The 24236-nt window shown below is 26.6% G+C and overlaps 1 protein-coding gene across 1 annotated transcript; it reads right to left on the bottom strand.

Moving 5' to 3' along the window:
* Positions 1–11393: 11393 nt before the first annotated feature.
* Positions 11394–23748, bottom strand: LOC145836815 (insulin gene enhancer protein isl-1-like). Its single transcript, XM_082944588.1, has 7 exons — positions 23460–23748; positions 22783–22966; positions 19176–19274; positions 18800–18927; positions 16579–16964; positions 11904–12098; positions 11394–11546 (listed from the first exon to the last, which is right to left on the bottom strand). Exons 1-7 carry the CDS (start codon positions 23746–23748, stop codon positions 11394–11396), a joined length of 1434 nt encoding a protein of 477 aa, XP_082800714.1.
* Positions 23749–24236: the final 488 nt, after the last annotated feature.

The raw sequence follows: 24236 nt of genomic DNA, 5'->3' as shown, positions 1-24236 counted from the left end.
GCATGTTTAAAAATAAAAACATAAATCATGAAACGGAAACAAGAAGATCTAGACAGTAAGGGTGAACATTACCTTTTCTTAGTTCGATAGAAACAAGAATGACAACAAGATAAGAAATAAGCGTAAAATAAGTTCGTAAATTTTTGTCGATGCTTTTCTACGGATTAAACAATAGATTGTACTTAATAAATTATAAAATGTAACGTCTGAATTATTGTGTGCTTGAAAAATAAGTCTATTTGTTTATTTCTATAATAAAGCATTAGATACCTACATAAAAAGAGACATTCATGATTTATATCGTGCTTCAAAGAAAAGAACCAGTCTCTATGAGAAGAGACAGTTCTGAAAAGGAAAATTTAATTAACATATTTCATTAAAATAACTTAAGATTTGATGAAAAATTCACAATGATAAAATAATTTGTACTTTAAATATAGTAAAATAATTTTTTTTAAGGACGAATATCATTCCCTTTGGTGTGACGATTGACTTTTTATATTATGATAATATAAACAAAATAAATAGTTTCCGTCTTCGTGTTGGTGTTTAACATCTTAACCAGATGCTTAAGTCGGCAAGCTCTTGTACATAAGTGTAAAATCATGCTTAAAGTTTTTGTAATACAGTCTTTTAAGTACAAGTTTCGGCAAATTGTATAATGTTTCATTTGTAAAATATTTCTTAAACATTGATTACTGTTTTTAAAATGTTTTATTTTTTTATGATCAATAGTCAGAAATGACAAAAAGCTACTAAGTAAAACTTTTACAACTTTTGTACAGTTTATTTCGAGTTAACATATATTTTTATTTTACGATGTAAAACTTCACATCAATCACAATTGCATTCTAAACAGTCATCTAATCCACAAGTCAACAAATCTCATCTTACACTCTACAACTTTTGCCACCCACGAAACTGCACAAATACCTTATCAGATGTTAAGAATTTGTTTCCCTATTGTTTGGAAGATCGATGTATCAACAATAGTGAAAACCATCTACATTAAAGATTAAAGTTGGCGCCACACTTTCAATTTACAGTCTAATGTTTTAAAGTAAAAAGAAAAGATACGCACGACATCGTTACGTCATTGTTGCGTCACAAATGTCTTTCAGACTCCAAGCTTCCTTGACTGCTTGTAAACATTCTAAAATCACAAAGAACCAAGTTAATGTTTTATGGTTAGTGTTTTATATTTCACTTACCGTTTATTTTTTATACTTTTGTACTTATACATTTTATTTTGGCCTTTACAAAATACTAAAGGTTTAGAAATTTTAAAAACTTAACGAATACACTCGTACATACTGTTTTTTTATTGAATGTTTGCTCATAAGTATTTTAACATGTACTAATAAAAAAAAAAAAAAACAATACGATAAAGTTTTAAAATCAAGTGTCTACTGGTACAAGCAAAAAAAAGAAAGATAATCCAAAGTAATGTTGATGACTTGATTTAACAATTTATTAAAAAATGTTTGAGTTAAGCGAGTGCACAGTAAAAAAAAAATTAATATTCAAGACTAAAAAATTACAAGTTGTTCAGTTACTGCTACGACAACTTTTTATAATATTTTAATTGGAAACTTTCTAACACTTTTTAAGGGTTACAGTTTTATATTTCATCAAATACATTTTTAAATAGCTTTGTTGGTTACCTGTTGTTAGTGCTGTATTTTTTTCTTTTTATAAACATATATCAAAAATATTTTGCTATTATAAAAGTTTTTAAAATTAAGACTATAACAAAATAAAACTTTATAGTAAACTGGTTAAGTTTAAAAAAAATGTTTACAGAATACAATTATTTTAAAAGGTACTTTAGTGCAGGCGTCAAGGGTTTAAAATATCGTTTATAACGTATTGCTACATGTAACAAATATAAACAAAATGATGCAAACCTAACGTTGAAATTAGCAAATCGGCATGATAGGTGTTAAAAACTAAAATAAAATTCCATTAAAGCTTGATCAAGCGAACAAAATTTCATAGTGACAGCCGCAAGTGTAATTTTGCATTGCAACGAGATATCATTGTGGTTACTATGCAACATATCACCAAGCAACATATCGACTCGAATGTAATTAAGTGCGTTAATGTATTCTTTTGCTTTTTGCGGATTCATAATTACTGAACCTACTGAAAATAATCTTGTAAAGTTTATTTAAAGAAAAATTCCTTACACTAAATAAATTAACTGCTTCACTTAAGTGTGAAGTTTGAACTCTTTTATAAAAAAATTATATAATAAATAGGTCATTGTGAGTTTTCTAAGTATTTAGATTAACCAGAAGTAAGTAACTGCTTTAAATATTTATCATAAGTTTGCAGTTTTGTTCTACAAAACAGATTAAAAGCTCAACATAAAACAACGAGCGCCTATTTAACACTTAAAACGAACTTTTTGTTTAAAAATGCGATTGATTGTAAAAGTTTTTTGACAGTTTTCTTTGTTATTTCAGTTTAACTTCAGCCTTGTTATTTTTGTAAGTATTTGCTTCGACTTTTTTAAGCAATTGATGGGGTTTGAAGCAAGTTCAATGCAAAATCAATAAATTTTGCATTTACGTTTAAAGTGTTTTCAAAGTTTAAATATGAAGGGTGTAATTTTATGGATGTGAATAATTTATCATTTAAATTATTTAAAACAAAGCAACAAGGTTTAGTTTATAAATGTAACTATTTAAAAATTTATCAACTTAAGTAGTATTTAATGTACTGAGAAAATTAAAAAACTAAAGCTTTTATTCTAAAGTTTTTTGTTTCTTCAGGTCGTTTAAATATCTAAAACTATAAATCTATAATAAAATTTTATAAAATAAAAAGCTTAATTACATATTATAAAATATTTACATAGTTCAAAATACACTAAATTATTGAATTTATTTGTGCATTCTGTTTTATATTTTAAATTAAACTTAATACAATTATACTCAATATAATAAAATTTAGTACACATAAAGTTAGTATTGTAAAATGTTGCTTTGTAGTTTGTACACATAAAACTGATTTACAATGTACGTATTAAGTATGATATACGATTAAATACTTTAAAAATATTAGACAAGTTATTTGCTAATTTTATTTTACAAACCTCACAAAACACAACAAGTTTTAGAAACTGCATAAATATTAAATCTGCTGTCGAGAATTTGTCGCCGTGATATTTGGAAGATTGATGCCTGAACGACAGTGAAAATCAACATTGAAGATTAAATTTGGCGCCAATTTTTGTTTGCCTCACAATATAAAGGTAGAAAGTAAAAGGAGGCGACGAAAAAGCGCAATATAACAACTTTGACGTAACAACACGATTATGTTTTAGTTGAAGAAATAATATATAGAGTAACTAGCTGAGATTTACTAAAGTATTAATCACTAATAAGGTGATCCCAACTGACAAAATTCATTATGTTACAATAAAATTTCAGAAAAAAAAATTAATTATGCTAGATGGAAAACATTCAAGACCATTTTTTAACTTCTTCATTTAAAATTTTTTTTATATAGTAAATAGGTAATGGTGAGTATTTAAATTAACCAAAAGTAAGCAGCTGCTTTAAATGTTCACCATAAACATAAACTAATGCATTTACCTTAAACTACATATATTAATTTTGTTGATTAGAAAACAAATACCGCTTCTCACAAAAACGGCATCAACATTAAACTGTTTTTCAGACTAACTTTTTTAAAGTAAAAAAAAAACAATGTATTAGTTTCTTTTACAGTTTAGTTTTTTTTTGTATGCTCAAGCATGTTTTGGTTGGAAATTGGCAGTTGAAATATTATAGTTATACAAATGATCATTTTAACTAACCTGAATTTTAATAACTAAAAAAAGTAAAAAGATAATATTAGTTATCTAGAAAAATTAATTTTTCTTTAAATAAAATAGGTAGGTTAAATATGTGTAAGAGAAGTTTTATATCGTAAAAACAAATAGTCTTTTAATTGTAGCCAATAGTAAATTTTGAACGTTTGTATCAATGAGATAAGTAAAAGTTTCTTATTTACTCAAGTACACAAATTTTCAATTAAAACAATAACTAAAGAAATGATTGTGGTACTATTTATCTATTTCTATTACAATCTTACTAACTATTTAAGTATTGACAAATGAAAATCAATTTTTGACAGTTCTAAGGAAGGATGCTTTGTTTATTTTTCTTAAATGAAGTTCTTAAACTAGCTGATGTTTATGCTATTTTAAATATATATACGAGTAAGTTTAATTTAAAGGTTATTAAAATAAGGCGTCAGGCTTTTCGAAATAAAATTTACAACAATATTACTTTTTTTTAAAGATTTATGTAAAAGATGCAAGCAAAAGCTTCAATAAGACAAAATCATAAATGTAGTAAGGTTTCATATTCATTACCTCAAAATCAGGCGATCAAAATTTCATGGTGACAACGAGATATCATCGTGGTTACTAAGCAACATATCACCAAGCAATATAACGACTCGAAATAATTAAGTGCGTTAATGTATTATGTTTGCTTTTTGCGATTTCATACTCTGAGTTTGATGCAAATTGTTGTATTTATATTTCGTTCGCTGTCTTTAAAAGCTAGTTTAAGAAAATTAAGAAAGTATCAATAGTGAAAATACGAATACATTTAAACTTTAAACAACATACTACCTCATAAAAGACAAAATAGCTTGTATAAAAATTCATTTTGAATAATTAAACTCTTCACTTTAAAATATCGAACAAACATTTACGAAATAAAATTAAGATGTCAAAATTATTTTAATATCTTTAATTGTTTATGATAAATGATGCAAATTAAAAAAGAATTTAAACTTTTAGTTACTAAAACTAATATATAATTAAGTAAACGTAGTAAACAAAATCTTAAAGTTCAGTTGCTGTTAGATTTATTTTAAAAGCAAATTTCTTTTAGAGTGCTAGTGTGACCCGTATGTAGGTTTGTCGTAACAGTAAAATTAAACAGGTAGAATTAAAAAAAAATATATATTTAAAGTAAAAACTCCACTTATTTATGTGGAGTTTCTTGTACTATCTTGATCTGCAGGATATTAATTTACTTAATTAAAATTACGCTGGTGTTAAGTGTGTAGTTTTGTGCGTAAACAATTTTACCGAAGCTTAGTTTTATTCTACTTGTTTTTGTTAGTTTAGATGTACCTAGAAAATAGTATTAATTTTGCTTAGAATTAAAAGTTGGATGTATGCCTAGATTGCGATAATTTCAATTTTTAATGTTTAAGAAAACTATGAAAATGACCGGCCCGCTAATCTTTAGAAAATAAAAATAATCAATATCATTTTATTCATTTAAGGAGTGCAAAATTGCGGTAAAAGATTACAATTGTTAGTTTATATAACATATATGTTCAGTTAGTGTTAAAAGTGTATTTACGATATTTAATGAAAACTATTTTAATAAATATTTATTTAATTGAAAATTTAAAATTATAAGCAGTAAACGAAAATACTTTTATTGTATAAAAACTCAAAGAGAATTTAATAAAAAAACTAAAAACTGAAAAAAAAAAATTAAACTAAACTTAAAGTTAACACAAAAGTACTTCAAATTGAAGTTTTGTTCTGTTTAATCATTGGGACTTTAACGCAGCTAAATTTATCAAAATTTTCTAGCTCTATTGAAGTTTTGAAGCTAAAATTATTCTTCTTAACATCATAACTGTTGACATTGACTTTATTGTTTTCTTTATGGAAGAAATAGATCTTATATCCAATGCTCACTACCTGGTATGTGATGATAAATAGATCTGGTATCCCTACCCATTTTGGAATGTCTTTAACATACGTGAACTTTCTTGTAACACTATCAAATACTTCAAAATAGTCACTACTACCTCCAATCATAAACATTTTATTGCCAATTCTAACTGCAGCATGATTGCTTCTTGGTGATAGCATGTTAGGAAAACAGGACCATTTATTTTCATGAAAGTCATAAGCTTCAATTGATTTTAGCTTTTCATCGCGAACAAGTACATTACAAAATGCCATTAAATCTGCTCTAACCCGGTTTCTAACTACTGTTCTTGTACCTCCTGAAACAACTATTTTACCTGCAAAAACTGTACAAGCTGCCTCTTCCCTAATTTCTATCATAGATTCGGCAGAATTCCATTGGTCTCGTTGATTATCATAAAACATACAAGACCTGTTGTAACTAGTTCCACTGATAACAAACACCTTTTGCATGAAAGTACACACGAAGTAAGGTAGATCTAATTCTTTTAAATAAGGTAATTTTTTCAAGGTGTTTGTAAAAAACGAATACTTTATAACGTTTGATGAACTGTGATCTTCAAACTGACCAAATAAAAAAATATCAGAACCACTAGAAACAGCTTTGACATCATTATTAGGTATAGGTAGGTGAGAAAAGTAAACTTTATTATGAAAGTTGTTCAACAGAAAAGGTATGTTATTCCATTTATTTTCGCCATACATTTTACCACTAAACACAGCAATACTAAAGTCTTCCTGATCACAATATCTGTTTTGATACAAAACAGAAAAATGATCACTTAAACTTTTTTTAGAACTAGATGGCATATTTTTATATAATGCTGCGAATTTTTTTTAATAAATCAGTACTGTACAGAAAACATTTACATATATTTTAATTAAATACTTTTTATTAGTTTTCAAACTCACCTTTTTTTTGAATCCAGCTTAATTGACTAGTTAATTTTTTTTGCTAACAAAATTTCTTTTAAACCAAGGAAGTTATTAGTTTAAGCATATAAAAAGTATTTAAGCTGTATTTTTACTGTATTTGTTTAATATGTGAAAAATATATTCAGGATAAATTTATTTTTAATAAAAAAATAATTAATTACTAAAAAATCAAAAGATCTGTTACCACAGTTTATAAATACTATTTAATAAAAAAGGTTTATTGAAACCTTTTGATCTTCTATAAATATATTTATGTTTTTGTAGAGAAGGTTATATATCAACTTAATATACAAATATTTTTAACAGCCTACTACTTAATAAAATTTCGAACTTTTTAAATTGAGTGTAGTATAAACAGTATATTTTTCAAACTTTTTATAAATTATTATTGTTCATTAGCTTTAAAAACTAGTAACTTACTACATTAACTTATAATTATAGTTTAAGTTAATTTAAAACCTTTAAAAGTATATATTTTATGCTTAATTTATCAGTTGTTTTTTAAGCAATAAAAATAAAGTTTTAAATTTAGCTTAAATACTAAAAATGTAAAAAAGTAAAAGTAATAATAACTAAAAATACGTAACAACTAATATAACAGTTTATGAAAACAGCGAAACAGTATAATCAAAGTCTTTATGCTTACACAATTAAGGTTTTTTACTAAATACATATCTCCTCAAATTAACTAAATCAAAAAGATTAAAACAATCTTTAATAACTTTAAACCTTTTCAAGCTATAATTACTTGCACAATCGAGGTTATTAACTAAGTGTTCTGCTAGAGTAGATCTTTTTGAAACATATACTACTCTGATAGATTTATTCTCCTTATTACTCACTAGTTTTACAAAATACAACAGTACTTTTTGGAATATGCTCCTTTATCCTTTTGCCAAATTGCCTAGAAGTCATTCTGACACAACTATCTTTACAGAAGCAGTTAAACTGGTAAACTACCATACTTTTTTTTAAATATTTTATGAAATTTGAGTGTTGTGTATGTTTTTTGAAATAACTTATTTAAGCTTCATACAATTGTTTAAATTTAGTAAAGTAATTTAAATAAAGCTACTCTTACCTACCATATTAAACTTACTCAAATAGCTTAAACTAATTTTATGCTTAAAACTTTATAAAATTCGTGAAACTAAAACATACATTAACAAAAGAAGATTACTTACTCCAAAAAAAAGTAAAAATACTACTTTCTTTTGATAAAGACAAAAACTTCATATTAACTAATTTCATTAAAGATTTGTTTAGTTTAATATATGCTTGTTGAAATAGTTTTCAAAGTTACTCAACTAAAGAACAAAAATTGCTCTACTTTACAATTTAAACTAAAGTTGCGAACTTTTTCAGTTTTTAATTTTTAATTTTTTTCAGAAAAGAAACTTTCGATAAACTACAGCAAAAAATACTTGTTTGCTTCAAATACTTTTTTTGCCAAAAACCAAAATTTTATGTTGTTTACTTTTTTTTATTTTGTTTTAGAGAGATTAATAGGATAAAAATATTGAATGTGAATTAAGCAGTTACAAACAACCGTAAAGTAAAAGAGATGAACAAAAACTACAGCTAATTTGTTTTAGCTGAAAGTAACATAAATTAGAGCTTAAAAGTAAAATTTATATGTACCTTTCCCTTTTTCATCTGTAAAATGTAACATAAAATGAATCTAATTCTGACATAAGTATCTTTAGAATCGTTTAATTTAGCAAGTGTTGATACAACGATAGATTTTTTTTTCGTACTTCGATTGCAATCCGATTTTTTTAAAACAATTTGAATAACCAATAACTTCTTACTATTGTAACGCTTTGTTTAACTAAAGTTTTGTGTTTATTTTGACTCATATATAAAATTACTACACTATTATTTAAAAAAAAAACAAAGTTTAAGTATGTTTTAGTAAAATTTATTATATCGCCTATTTAATTTTTCTAATTTTAGTATTTTGTGTTTTGGGCTGTTGTTTTGATCAATACACTTTTTATACTTATATACAACAAGATAATTAAAGGTAAATAAGGTAGTTTAAAACATTCAAACCATACAAACTAAATACTAAAAGTTTTTCTATAAACTTCAAAGTAAGTTTTCATGAAAAATAAAAAAATAATGATTGATGCTTTGTTTATCGCATAACCTAAAAAAAATTTTAATGATAAAAAAATACCTTTAAAATTCTAATTCGATATAAAAATTAAATTAAGATTTAAATCAACACAAGAGATAAAAATTAATTTAAGTATGACCAAAGAAACGATAAAAACAAGTGATGTAAAGATTTTAAGAATAAAAAACAAGACTAACTTTATCGATTAAGTTATGTTTTATACCCCCATTGGTCATATTTACACTTAGTTTTTAAAATATTTTGTAAATTGGTACTGTAGACTCCCTAAAGTCTAAGTTTCAAACACTTTTTACAGCTTTAATCTTTTTTTTTTATAAATTCATTACATGCATCTTTAATAAGAAACTTAAATTTGCCAACAATATCAAAACAGTTTTACTGAAAACATTTTGAAGTGATTAGGTTATATGTGTGTACTATCAATCATTATAATATAAGTATAAATATGAAAGTTCTTGTATATTTAAAAACTTTAAATACAAGCTCTATTATAATTTACTATTTTATTAAGCACCAATTTGTGTAATTTAAGTGAACGAAAACTTCGGTCGATATATAATAACTAAATAAAGTTTTTGCCGTACTAAATCAACTTTTAATTAAAATTTATTTTATGGTTGTCTGCTCATTAAAACTTTATTTAAAAACAGTGCAGGTATTTGATTAAGTTACTTTCAACTCAAACTATTTTTCAGTTATCCTTATTTAGAAAAGTCAGCTGCTGAGTCGAAACTGAGCGATATACTCGTTTATATCACATTCAAAATCTAATGTAAAAAAAGATTTTATTATTCCTTTCGCTCCAGTGATCTCATTTTATCATTATTCAGATGTCATTGATTATGTTGCTTAAAATGCATCTGTGTGCTAGATGAGAGCCTTTTTTTAATAATATATCATCTGATTACCCTTGACAAAAACAACCATTACATTAATTAAAATCGGCACCCTTTGTAATCTCAGTTCTAAGTGTGAAGTTTAACTTCTAGAATTTCTAGTAAAAAAATGAACTCTAAACTATGTCTGAAATAACTGATGGCAGTGTATCAGTGTACAAGTGTTTTAGTTTCAGCTAAAATTATTTTATGTTAAAAAAAAAAGGCAATTTTTTATTTTTCTGTTTTTTAATAATAACAATTTTTACAAGTTAATAAATAATAGAAAATTGATTAATTTTGTTGTAATTATGTTTAAAATCTATTAGGAATTAAATCACAGTCTCCCAAAGTGAGCAATTTTAACCAGTAAGATGATCAAAAACTAACTGAGTAATTAACTAGTATGTGGCAACATCTAATAAAGGGCACGATTATTTTTAAACTTCTTTTTAGTCGGCGATAACGTAAATGAATTTTGAAAAACACATTTATTAGTTTATTTTTTTAGTGGTAATTCTCTATAAAAGTTTATTACACAGTAGAGTAAAACTAAAATTACAAATAAACAACATAGATATACTAAATTCAGAATATTGCTTTGATTTTGATGCGTATTTTAATTTAATTCATTTGTGACAAAGTGTATTTAATTATATATATTTAAATGTTTTTTACTACGTACAAAAATTTACATGTAAAAATACTGAAACAGATGAGTTGTAATAAAATAACAAGGTTGGTTGTCACGACGTAAAGTTTAATTTTTTTTTCAATAAGACTTTAAAATATTTTTTTTTTAATTTATCAACTAAAAATTTAATTAACTTTAAACTAAACCAGGTCTTAACAATTGCTAAAAATAAACAAAAAAATTATAGACATTTTTACTATAATTTATTTAAAAGTTTATAAAAGAATTAAAAAACAGGATAAATCATTTTACTGTAAGTTGTTTACTTTTTACTGCATTTTATTATTTATAATCACAACACATATGAATTAGTATTTTTGATAAAATATTATAGTCTTAACTATTCAAAAAAATGTATATACTAATAAACAATTAAATTCTATCAAAGCCTACGATATTTTTCTTTTTCACAACAATGTTTACGTATTGCGGTCAGTAAAGCTTTTGAAAACATTATTTAAAAAGTCTAGCATGAAAATTTATTAAAACATATATTTTTAATATTTAATTACTCGTTAAAACTTAAGTAAATAGTACTTAAAATAAAATTTCTCAAATACAAGCATAAGTTAACATAAACAAGCGAAAGTTAATTTAGATTTTTAAACAATTTTGCAAAAACGAATAAAAAATAGTTAAGAAACTAAAATTCAACTTATGGTCAAGCAGCTTTATGATATTTTATTTTATTTGTTTTTTGTTTTAGGTTTTATTGTCAAGAAAGTTTTACAGTAAACGAACAAAATGAACTAAACTATTTATTCTTCTTTATAATCCAATCAATCTCTACTTTTACTCCAGTTAATGAATTAAACTATTATAAAAAGAGCGACATAAGATATTTAAGTCGAAACTAGTAAAAAAGCAAAAAGAGCAAAAAAAAAATCATGAAGTGAACCCAAAATAAGCTCAAAACAAATAACTAGCAAATCAAATAACATATATGCAGTGCCCGCACCGCTTATCTTTCATATTATGAGGTCACAATTAGCCGCATATGGTTTGTGAGGAATTGTTGTGGAAAGGAACGGCGCAGGAGATTGTGGAGAGATCGTAGCTGTGGGAGGATACGTAGGGGATGCTGCAAACATCCGAACTATCAGATATCGGAGAGGGAGTCTGATCAGAGAAGTTGCTCACCTGAAATAAAAAAGAATAAGATAATTAAAAATAATAATTTCTTGATAAGTAACAATGATTGCATAAAAAACAAAACTACACTGTTTAGAATTCTCAGTATTCAGAACATTTTTTCAAAAAGTAAATAGAAAGTTGAACACACGATAAACTAAATCTGAGTTATTTTCAAATATTTTAAACAGTTCAACATTTCAGATAAAAAGTAATTTTAACAATATAGTAAGAATGTATAACAAGTTTCCATTACATTTACTTAAACAGCTAGTTATAAAGTCAAATTAATAACACAAAAGTTTTAAGTTACTTAAAGTATTTTAAATACTTTTATGTTTGAAAACATTTCATACAAATACTTACTAGTTGCTGAAAAGGGGGTTTTTCAATTTCGCTCTGCAACGCGAAATCACTCAGCGCCTTCCAAGCCGGTTGGTGTTGATGGTTGTAATTTGATTGGTCCACGTTGATGTCTGTGAACTGGTTAGAAGATTGTCCTGAATCGTTAACATTTTGGTTTTTAGTGTTAGGCTCGTCGTTTGAGTTGTAAGCTTCTTTCTAAAAATAGTTTAAGAAATTTTAAGAAGATTTGTTAAATAATTTTTATATATACATAATTCATACTACTGTTTTTTTTATTACATTACTTTTCAAACAATGACTCTCTCCGCTTTTAAGTATTAAAACACCAACCTTAAGGCTATCAAAACTCACACAACTTTAAATTGGTTCAATCGACTGCGAAATTAATAGTTGATTGATAGTTTTACAATCGATACCAGTTATTTTATTCGCGTTGATAAACACTTAGTTATTGATTTACAGAGACATGCTACAAACTAGTATGTTACGTAATAATCTACTTGTGGTTATGACGTCACTGTATTGAAATAATTCGGATTTCAAATTAAGTGATATGGATTTGAGGCTCAAAAACTGATCTCACACACAACCAGCCTCAACTCTGTTGTTTATTACAATTCGCTTTTTATAAATAGATTGTAGTTTTTTTAATCGATTTTAGACAGGTGTTTCTATAAAATTTAGTTAGACACTACATTGAAAAACTATAAAGTTTTTTTTATTAAATTATTCTTTTCAATTTAATAAATCAACAATTTATTTCTACTACAAATTAATTAGAAAATAGTTATATTGTATGTTAGTGGTGTACGGCTCGGTGAATGAAAAGTGTTTTTATACATTGGATACTTAGACCAAATATTTTTAGAATTTTAGTTTTTGTGCTTTATTATCACACTTTTATTATAATTTAAATAAACATTAATAAATAAGGTTTACAATCAGAGCAGTGTTATTAAAACTAATCAACTAAATTTGTTTTATAAAAAAATGTGAATTCCTAAAACACTTGATTATAAAAAACTTGAAAAAGGTTCAACCTTTATAATAATTTTACCTTTAGTAGTTGGTACATTTATACTGATAAGCGTAAGTATCATTAGAAAAATATAACAAACTACGCCATAATCTACAACAGGGAATTATGAGTGAAAAAAAATTTTTTTTTTTTTCATTTAAAAATTTAATATTTGTTGTACCATTGTAAATACCTAAAAGCTTGCTGAAGCTACTTTCTGTTGTGTGATGCGTTGTATTTTTTATGCGTCTTCGATTATGTTAATTTAGTAAATTAATCACATTCACTCGCTCATGCAAATGCAAGAAAAATATAATAAAAAGTAATTGGTTTTTGAACTGTAAAGTTTCAATAGCTAGAAAAGGTAAAACACTTTTATTACAGAAAACCACTCAATTAATACTCTATTAAGTATTTCCTTTTAAGTATACACTCTATATCGAAAAAACAAAAGTTTAAGAAAATTAAATAAAGTTTTCATTAACGAGATATTACTGATTTTTCTAATCACACATAGTTAAAATCAAACTTATGGAAAACGGTTTCTTTCAAAACTAAAGAGATAGGATTTTTTGCTGACAAGCTACTTCAGTTAAAGATGCACAACACACTTTACTTATCAAATACTTTTTTTCAAAGTAAACCGAATTGGCAGATTGCATGTGATGAGTTGAAGTTAATAATTGATAAGATGCCTCTTTCTATTTGAAAACACTTGCAAGAAAGGTGCATAGAGGCGAATAGGTCAAGCGTGGCTTGTCACTAATCCATGAAGAAACTCAGCATCTCAGATGTACCACATTGATCGATGGCATCATAAATATTTAAGAAGGTTCAATCGCCAACCTTACTCAACCTGCAACGCCGACAAACAATAAGAGCAGTCTCGGTTATTTAACCTTTGTGACGTAACAGAATGTATCTTTCAGCAATATTTTTCTTAATACGAGTCAATTAAGTATAAATGAACTACTTCCGTAGGTTTGTTTTCTCTTTAAAATACAAATTATTCTAAAGCCATAGTTTTTATTTTCTTAATGGTATAAATTTAGATGCAAAAAATATAGGCAGAAGTAATTTAAGTTAAAATCTCAACTAAACTTTAAAAATATTTTTAATTGGAGAAACTTTTTATTCATTTTTTTTTTGATTTCTTTTAAACTCTTAAAGTTTAAAGTTTTAAGTTAAACTCTTTATTCTTAATAAAACTATGTTGTCTTTAGTTAAAGAACTGTCTGTTAGTTGTTCTTTTTTATATCTACCGCCTTTTTTTTAATATTACTTATGTAGGAATTTTTTATCTAAAATAAATCTGTCTGTGATAAACACTGATATTTTAAGCATACGCAGAATTTTGGAAAACATTTTTTTTTTAAATTTAGCTAAAAGAATTGATTTTTTTTCCACCGATATAAAAACTAACATGATGGGCGAATAATTATTTCTGTGTCACAGCGCTTCCATAGCAACAACTTTCTGAGGAGCGTGTTAAAGGTATGGCAACCATCGTCGTGGTAACGAAAATTAATGCTATTTATCATAATAACGTCATTAATCACTATTTATAAGATGTTTAAATACTAACTATTTTCTAGAAAAATTTTAATGATATTTGTTATTTTGTCTACGTTGTAAACTTTTCACAATTGCATTTAACGACCAACGAAATATTGTTCTGAACTTCAATTTAATTTTAAGTACAGAAAATTTGATCTATGAGTTTTAAAAGGATTTAATGTGTGTGATTTATAAAGCGGTGATTGGTGTTTTAGTTTGTATACTTTACGAGTTATCTTTTTAGAACAAAGTTGTATTTACACACTTTAAATTGATAAACTGAAACTTTTTTAATTAAAACAAACTTTCGACTCGATAACTGAAATTCTTCGTGAACCAGGTCCTAGGACCAAATCTTTTGAGCGTTTTTTTGTCGTTTTGTAAGCTAATACTATACTTTAAAGCTAAGTTGTCTTTTTTTAAAACTATTAGAAAAGTACTAACAAAGCCGATTATACAACAACTTATTAATAAGTTAACTAATACTATACGGTAAGAAAAAACAAATATGTAAACGTAAAAAATAACTTTACATATTTGTTCAAAGTTTAAATAAATAAAAAAATATATTTTTATAATAATAAGTTACTTTAAAATCTAATTTATTTATTGACCAGTAACAATAAACTTTATCCGATCGGTGTTTGACTCGGTAACCAGAATGTTATTTCGTTACCAGGTATTAGAACCAGTTATTTTAAGCATTTTATTTATTGCGGTTCAATAAAAGGTTTTATATACATTTAAAAGTTACACAAGCTAGTCTTAAACTGTTTTTTTTATAATCCTTAAGCTTATTTACTCAACTGACAACACTTTTAGTGCATTCAGTTTAATTATTTTTTTATGCCTAATATTTATTTTTTCTTTTTATAATCTACTTCACTTATTAATATAAAATGTTTATTAAGCACAAATATCATTAGATCATAGATAGTCAGTATTTTTAAGATAAAAATGACATAAAGAAAGCCACCTTAAATAGTGCATCTCTGTGAAATACATTTGGTTATGTTGTCATAAGACTCAGGTGTTGAGAATAAATCGGTGGCATGCAGATTGCTTGAAATGTATCGCCAACACGCAAGAGTATTGTCAATGCCAGGGGTCGGCATCAAGTTGTGTAAAATTTGTCACATTGCATATGTTTTGACTGACTTTTATTATTTCAATAAACATTTACAAGCGCACGACAGCTTTATATTATGTATAGTGTAAAACGAGTGTAAAACTCGAACTTGAAGTTTGAAGTATAGTTTCCTAAATTAAAGTTTTAATGTTAAATAAGTATTTTTATTCAAAGCATGTTGAGATGAGCAAATATATTACTATTTTTGTGTTCATAATAAAAATCTGCGCAGTTTATTATAACAAAACACGGATTTTTTTTCTGTTTTGAAGCAAACAATTTTCAATTACTTAGTGTTAGCTGTCGTTATTTTAAAATCTAATACAACATCTTTAAATTAATAAATATTGTTTTTATAAATTTTGACAACAAGGTCCTAAAGCATTCGTTAGTACTAAAATTGAAAACCATTTACATAAAGAAAATGTAGCTCCGATTAAAAATAACAAACATCTGCTTGATTAGTAAAAAAAATCGTAATAGTTCTTAATGTTATATAAACAACTGTCGTAGGTTAAAAATGTGTTCAAGATCGTTTTAATAGAAATTTTAATTATTATTAAACATTAAGTATAAATGTGTGTTATATACTATGTAAAAAAATATCTGACATTATTTAGGTTTCCAGGTAAGGCAATCCAGGAAAAATTTTAACATTCCTGTCGTTTAAACATAACAAAATACCAAAATATACTCGTAATGAACTACCTAAAAATGTATATAATAAAACATTAAGTAGTTTTAAGAAAGTTTCATGATAATGTTTAATAATAAGACTAATGATCTTATTTTCAAATTTACTTTTTAAGATAAATATAATTTTCTTTAATAATTTAACTAAGCTAGCTGTTTTTTAAAGAGTTAAATATGTTTTAGCAGGTAATGATATTATTTTTATATTTAAAAGTTAAAAGTTTTATCTATGTGAAACATTCCTAACAACTTTGTTTTCAAATAATCATCAAGCCAACCTGCTGCTTTTGCTGCCTGCAATCCTGCTGCCTTCCTCCTTCGCCGTTCCTCATCTTCTGCTCCTGCTGCTGCTTCATAGCGATCTTCTTGTCCTTGCACCGCTTGTTCTGGAACCACACCCTGATGACTCTTTGAGGAAGTCCCGTCATCGAGGTCAGCTGCTCCTTCATGATGGCGTCGGGTCTGCAGTTGTTCTCGTAGAAGGTGTGCAGCACCGTCAGCTGCTTCTCGTTCAGCACCGTCCTCTGTCTCGTCGTCTTCCCCTTGTTCTTGTTTGATCTTGCTGAGTCTCCTGATTCCTTGCTGATGTGTCCTCCCCTGTTAATGCAACCTGAGTGATCTGAGTTGATGTTCTCTCCTGGATTTATATCGCCCGTATAAGCGTCTGCAAATTTTTACTAGTTTGAGTTTAGGTCTATAAACTTTAACTTGAGATAATTTTTTATGATTTTTTCCGTAGGTAATTTTATAAAACAAGTTATTTTGTTAAAATAAGAAAGAAGTTAAATCAAAGCATTATAAAACTAACTGTCTGTCGTAAAAGCACTATAAAACTGTTATTATAAAAAAGGATGTCTGACAACTAAAAAAATATTTAAAATTAGTTTAAAAAACAGAAGAACCAGTGCATACTACCTCAACTTATTTTACGTAGAAAATGGCGTCTGATGATTAAAGCATGTTATGATCAGTATAAAACTTAAAATATATTTTGACATATACTTTAGCAAAACTAAAAACTTTTTTTGTATTCTAAAATACTCTGTAATTATTTTAAAAAATATTTTTGTAAACAAAACTATTAGAAACTAAGGATATATATTTTTTTACTAGCACAAAGCAAAATATTCAACCGTCTGTATAAGTAAGTTTAAGTTTATCCAAATCTCCGATAATGCCCATTTTATTAACTGCGGCAGTTAATGAGGTTAAATGACTTTTTTGCAAACCTTCTGCCTTAGCAGGTGAGTTTATAGTCGTTTTAATACTTAAATTACGGTTTCACTAGAAAAACTTACTATGGAACTTAAGATGACTTCAAAGAATGACAGCTGAAGTCACTTCATATAACATTCATTTATTTTAATGAATATTTAAAAATAAGCTGTCAGCTTTTATTTGGTCACACTTGTGTGAGTTGCATAATAATCAATCCTTCGATTTTAGGTATTGAAACAAAACAAAGTTTTAAACTTTATCTAAAAAAACAAAAACATTTTTGTTCGAAAATTATCAAAATAAAACAACTAATAGAACTATATGAGTAAAAAAAATTATAAGAGCTACTATTAATTTTAAACGTACCTAAATTATTGACTTATTTTGCATCTTTACAAGTTCTAAATGAAATAACAATTTTGTAGCTTTTTTTACCAAACTTCGAGATAAAATTTTAAAACTTTTGTCGAATTTATTTACCGCAGCTATTTATAATAAATTTTCACAAACATCGTGATTAAAAAAATAATGATATCCTTTAATAAGCAAAGCAACGGTATCAATACAGCCAAGACTTAATATTGCATTATCGCAAGTTAAATCGGATAATAAAAAACAAGAAAAATGAAAACATGAAAGAGCCACTAACGTGTTTCAACTATCAAAGGGGTATTAAAAGCGCACCTCGCACAAATAACCTCGCACTTACTAATCTCATCAATTTTTTTTACGGAAAAAATGATGAGATTATAATCTGTGAAGGTTGTTTGTGCGAGGTTAAGTAACACGGATTATCCAATTAACGCACAGTAGCCGGCAGTTGTTGGGACTTTATACGCATGAATGATTTATTCTTCAGCTTCTAATATCTCATGCATTAGAGGTAAACGAGTGGTTGAAGCGGTAATTTTGATGTTAAAGTTGCATAAACCCTTACTTAATGGCTAAAGTATTTTAGTAGCATGTCCCTAAACTGGATTTAAAGTTAAATTATCTATAAAAAATAGTTAGAAAGTCTTTTAATTTCATAAGTAAATCTAAGTTACTTAACTTTTTTTTGCAGAGGACAAACTCTTAAAAATATAACAATTCTGTTCATCTGTCATTAAATTCTGAACTAAACACCCTTTTTGCTAAACGTTTTTTTCTAATCATAAAACATCAAAAAACGGTGATAACTATGTTTATGTACATAAAATGAATTACAATTAACACGCAAAGTTTAAATATTTTATTCAAATAAACTGTATAATGTATGAGTACAAATTAAAGATCGCTTACCAATAATACTGTTGTCATCTGCTGAATTGTTGAAAATTCTTTCGTAATCTTTTATACAGTAGATGCTTCCATCTTCGTTACACACGAATGAATCTCCTGGTATCAGCTGATTGTGACAAGCGTAACATCTGTTTAGTAGTAAAAAACTTTTATTAACTACTGTCATTTAAATGTCATATATGCTCAACTACATGAATAACAATTATAAATACTAGGTTTAACACAAAACAAAAATCAGTTTCAAACAGTTTTGTTTTGAAATCATTTGATTCTGCTTAATGTTTACTTTTATAACAATGTGCACGTTACTGAAGTTGTGACTGTTTTATGGGTTACAAAACATAGATTGTAATATTTTTTAATTGTTTTTACTAACCTAAAACACTGAACGTGGTACTTTTTATTTCTGACGGACGTCATTAAATCCCCTTTGACCAGTCCAAGTTTGCACTTTGCGCATTTTGGCGCAAATAAGCTGAAAAACAAAAATAAAAGAACTAATTTATAAGTTAGTTGTAAATATCAAACATGCAGATAGTATACCTTGAATAATTAAACTTAATTTTTCTTTAATAAAAAAAAGCAATAAAATTGCTTTTAAAAAGTTTTAATTACAAGTATAAAAGCTAAAGCGTTTCGTAAACTGATATTAAAATTGCTGTTTTATAGACACAATGTAAAAATATATAATTTTTCTACATAAAATAACTAATTATAGGAAAATCCATAAAATCAATATTTTTCTTTTGTAATTAAACGACGTTCTATAGTTCAGTTAATAAAGTTTTAAGCGTTTTCTAATAGACTTAGTGGGTGTTATATTACCTTTAAGAATCTATCGAAAAGCTTTGGTTTTAATACTGTTAGTAACAATTAATTCAAAAAAACTCTGTAAATTTACATCAAATTGATAATTAATAAGTTCTTGTTAAAGTAATTTTAGTTTTGAAGTGCAAATTTAGCCTAAATTTTTTTTTTTTATTTTTTGCCGTTGTATGTTTATACAGTTGGGCGAAGTGTCGCTGTCCGGATCAAAAGAACTTAATCTTACTGATGTGACGTGATCCGCATTACAACTTGGAAGCTGACCTCAACAGCTATTATGACGTCATAACGAGACTTGAGTTAAAGCTGTTCTTTTTAGAATTTTATTGAATAACTAATCAAATATCCATTAGTCTTGGACATGAAAACAAACCATTTATAATCAAAGGTGTTTTTTGGGCCATGGTTTGATTCTTAAAATAAGTAAGTCCTTGAATAATTAGAAATAAGAAAAAAAATGCTTATGTCTTACAACATGCGCATTTTTCTACCTAAAATTTTCTAAAGCTTTGTAAAATTTTTAAATTAAAAAAATCAAAGCTTGGTTAAGTAGGAAAAAATAAGACATGTAGAATCAGTGATAAGTAAGCAGAGTTATTTGCAGTGGATAACATATGTCGGCTGTCGCGACAAAAGCAGATAAAAACCACTATTTGTTGTATTTTATGTTGTTATTACAATCCTGTTACTTAGCGGCTTTTCCTATTTATTTTTGGTAATTTAGAAGTATAACCAATTGTAGTAACTTTTGGCAAATCCTTAAAAAGTTTTTCAGATTTTTAATTTCGTTCGAGTATGTTGTATTAGTGTATCAGTTGTCGTTTGTTTTTTGATTTTTTATAAAGCATGAAAACTAATAAACGAATCTTAATCAGTTGCATACACTATTAAAAAACACTGTTTTTTAACCAATCACCACTCTATTGATTACATCATCGCAAAACTAGCATATGGGAAAACTTCGTAAACTTGAACTTACGACCTTTAGCAGACATTGAGTCATTTGGAGTGACGTCATTTGAATTTCTGACGGCAGTCAGCTTGCAAATCAAAAACCGTTTATTGATTGTTTTAGAGGCTGTAAGTACAAAAGAAAAACAGTTTTTTTTTCTCTCAACTTGTAATTAGCTATGCAAACATTACTAAACTTATTTTATTAATATTTTCAGTGTCCTAAAATATCAAAACTGAAAGTTTTATGCTTTTCATTACTTTGCTTATTAGCGTGTTTATGCTTTATGGTTTATAGTTATCCTTTAATTAAATTATGTCTAAAGTATCACAGAAATACTATCATAAAAATTAAGTAACATAATTTTGTAAAATGATGTTTATGGTTGTGTGAATGATAATGAAAATACTTTTACATATTTTTACAGTTTTGAACTATGTTTGTATAAGTTTACATTTGACTGCGTTTTATATTCAACTAAAGCTGTGTTAACTGATATTTTGGCTTTATACCAAAAGCGACCACTGCAAGCGACAAAGTAACAGCAGCCTATAAGCAACCACCATCTATTGTCACATAAATATCTTTACGCATTCTAATTGGAAATATGGTAGTATCACAAACATCATGAATCAAACTGTTTCTAAGAGAAAATGAATTTGTCAAATATTAGTTAAGTGGCGACACTTCTCTGCTAAGTAGCCTTCGGTGTTGGTTATGACGTCATAAACTTTACAGTGAATCAGGTATGTTTTCAGCATTACAACTTGTAAACAAAACTTTTAATTTGTATCTTTTCAAATGACAACTTACTTTCGAGTTTTATGAATATCATTTTTATCGAAGTGATGATGCGATATAAGTATAGCAGAATTTTTATTATTTTTAGCATTTGTTTAGTATTTCAAAAGTCGGCAAGGAGCAATTGTGACAGAGACAAGCCTCAATTCGACGTCGCAAGTTGCTTGTCGGCCGACGTCAGATTCTAGTGTGAGATCGGAACCTTTTAATTGCTCCTCCCCAATTTGTAGCGAGGTTGCTTAGTAACAACCGGAATTTATTAGTGAATGACATGTTCCACCGAGCACATTCTAGTTTCCTATTTTGTTGTTACGTCACAATAGTGGTTTGACCTCGTTGAATAGAGATCACTTATTTGAAACTTGTAAACATCATTACAAGTCTTGCATAGGTGAGCGTGAATTTAATTAATGACATTAAATAGCTAAAACTAAATCTTAAAAATAAAACAAATTTGTATAAAAGTAGTCTAGTAATTTGTTTGCTAATGTTTATATCTTATTATTAACAAACTTTTAACTCAAAAGTTTAACTCAAAAGTTCTCAGTCAGGTAATCAATTCTGTAAACTTTAATTAGTATTGACAACTCAATAAGCCGAATGGTTATTGTCGATTATTTAACAATTAAAACATTAGTAAGTTCGTTTTAAAAATGTTTTTATAATGAGCTTTCGAGTTGTTTTAAGCCGAAAACAAAATTTATGAGCCCAATAATGATGCTACATAGTTTTTTTTTCCTTAAAAAAATAACTTTGTTTTTAACGTTTACATCAAGTAATCCAAAAAATATATAAAACAATGTAGTTTTATCCACTCGTTTAAACATTTTTTTACTTGAGATTTGAGTAATTTTAACCGACTGTTTATTAGGTCAACAAGCGAGATCAACTTGACAATTGGAAAATCTTTTTTGTTTTGCAAACAACAAATTTACAAACTAAACTTAAAAGGTATTTTCAATCAACAGTGTCAGATTTAAAAAGTTCATATCTGTATTTCTGCTAAATATTATTTAACCGGTTATACGTCATTATTAAATATTTAAAATTACGTTTTCTATAAAATCTATCAGTGTCATCAAAAAAAATTATAAGAAATGATTTTATGTATTCATCGTTAAATGTAACTTTATATTTTCTTTTAAATGCATAAATGTTGAATTAAGAAAAATATTTTCGATTAAATTTATAAATTCAATTGTAACACATTTAACTACTACTTTTTTCTAGAAACTAATTTCTTTAAAATTTTTCTATTAGTTTTATTGGTAAAATATTACTATATACATTATATTTTTAGCTTAAGAATACAATCGGCTTATGTTAAACTATAAACTTAGATATAATGCAAACATAAACCTTAAGTTTATATTTTTATATATAGTACTGTTTAAAACAAACATACTGAAAGTAGTCGTTTTTGCAGTAAGGTTTGTTGTCCCTTACGAAGCAGGTTTTCACATCTGCCAGGTTGCAACCACATGCGGCGCACTTGAGACATTTTGAATGCCAGTCGACCCCCTGTGAGGTGCTGATGTAGGGACCGTGGATCAGGTGACCACAGCCCATACAAGTTCTGGTACCAAGTCCTAAAGGTTTTTCATTTAATTTTCAACAAACTATAAATTATAAAAATACCAATATGAATACCAACCTTAGTAATTTATTGTAAATGTTTTCTTATTTGATGTGACTTACTCGTTATGAAATGACAAAACTAACAATTTAGTTTCTTTGTATTCTAATATTTAATTTACTAAATTTTTCAAAATAAGTAACTATACATTTTAATATATTGAACAAAATTAAAAATAACTAATTAGCTCAGTTATTAGCAAAAAAAAATAAGAATATTTTATTAAATGATTGTTAATCTCTCAGACTTATATCTAGACAGCTTCTACTGAAGTATAAAAAATTAATCAAAATTATTAAATAGAATACTCATATTAAAACACATCAAAGTAAAGCATAAACTAACATATCGAAAATAATTATCTCCAATTAAGTTATTTTAAAATTTGTTTGACAATAAAAGTTAAAAAAAGAAAACTTTTTATAAAAATATCTCATTTCTATTACCTTTTTGCTTTTCGGTATTTTCAAGATCTTCATTCATCACAATCTGACTTGACCCGCTCGACATTGAAGTCATCCCCTGGTTCGAAACTTGTCCCTGGTTTGAGTAAAAGCTCATCTCGCTTCCAGTGTTTCCCCCTTCTTGGTACCCAGGTGAAAAGTAACCATGGGAACTGCTGCCCACCGAGTAATCGTCAAAACTGTTCCAATCAAAAATGTCCTGACTTTCTGGTGGTTTCTGACAAGGTGGAAGGTCTCCTTTTAATTGGACCATCTGCTGAGAGGTTTTCATCTCACGCCCGATTTGATGACATACGTTTGGTCAATTTTGACAAGTTTAACATAATTTTACTATAAGCTAAAAAAATTATGTCAAGTTTGAGACTACTTTGCGCTTTACAAGTAATTTAACTAGTTTTTCATTTTAAAACTTTTTACTCTTTATCTATACTTTACAAGTGCGAGAAAAAAAGTTCGTGTTTTATAATGATTTACAAGTTTTGTCTAGTTGATAGTACACAACTTAATCAGTTTATTTAGAACTGAAAAAACAAAAGTGTTAAATAACCAGCTGTCTTGATAAAAAGTTCTATAACAAAAAGCATTTAAAAAATTTTTTAATTAATTTCACACACCTTAGTTCAGCTACATAATTGCTTTTCGTTAAATTTTATTTTTTAGCAAGCTAAAGTTTTTTGAAAAAACAAAATATTATTTTTATTTCACAAGAAGATACTTTTATAAAGTTAATAAAATGATATACAATTATCGTTTTTAATT

The sequence above is a fragment of the Thalia democratica genome, chromosome 5 (genome assembly GCF_965202585.1).
Source record: "Thalia democratica chromosome 5, ktThaDemo2.hap1.1, whole genome shotgun sequence".
NCBI lineage: Eukaryota > Metazoa > Chordata > Thaliacea > Salpida > Salpidae > Thalia > Thalia democratica.
The sequence above is the reverse complement of the archived record's forward strand: the minus strand, read 5'-3'. Positions and strand labels throughout refer to the sequence as shown.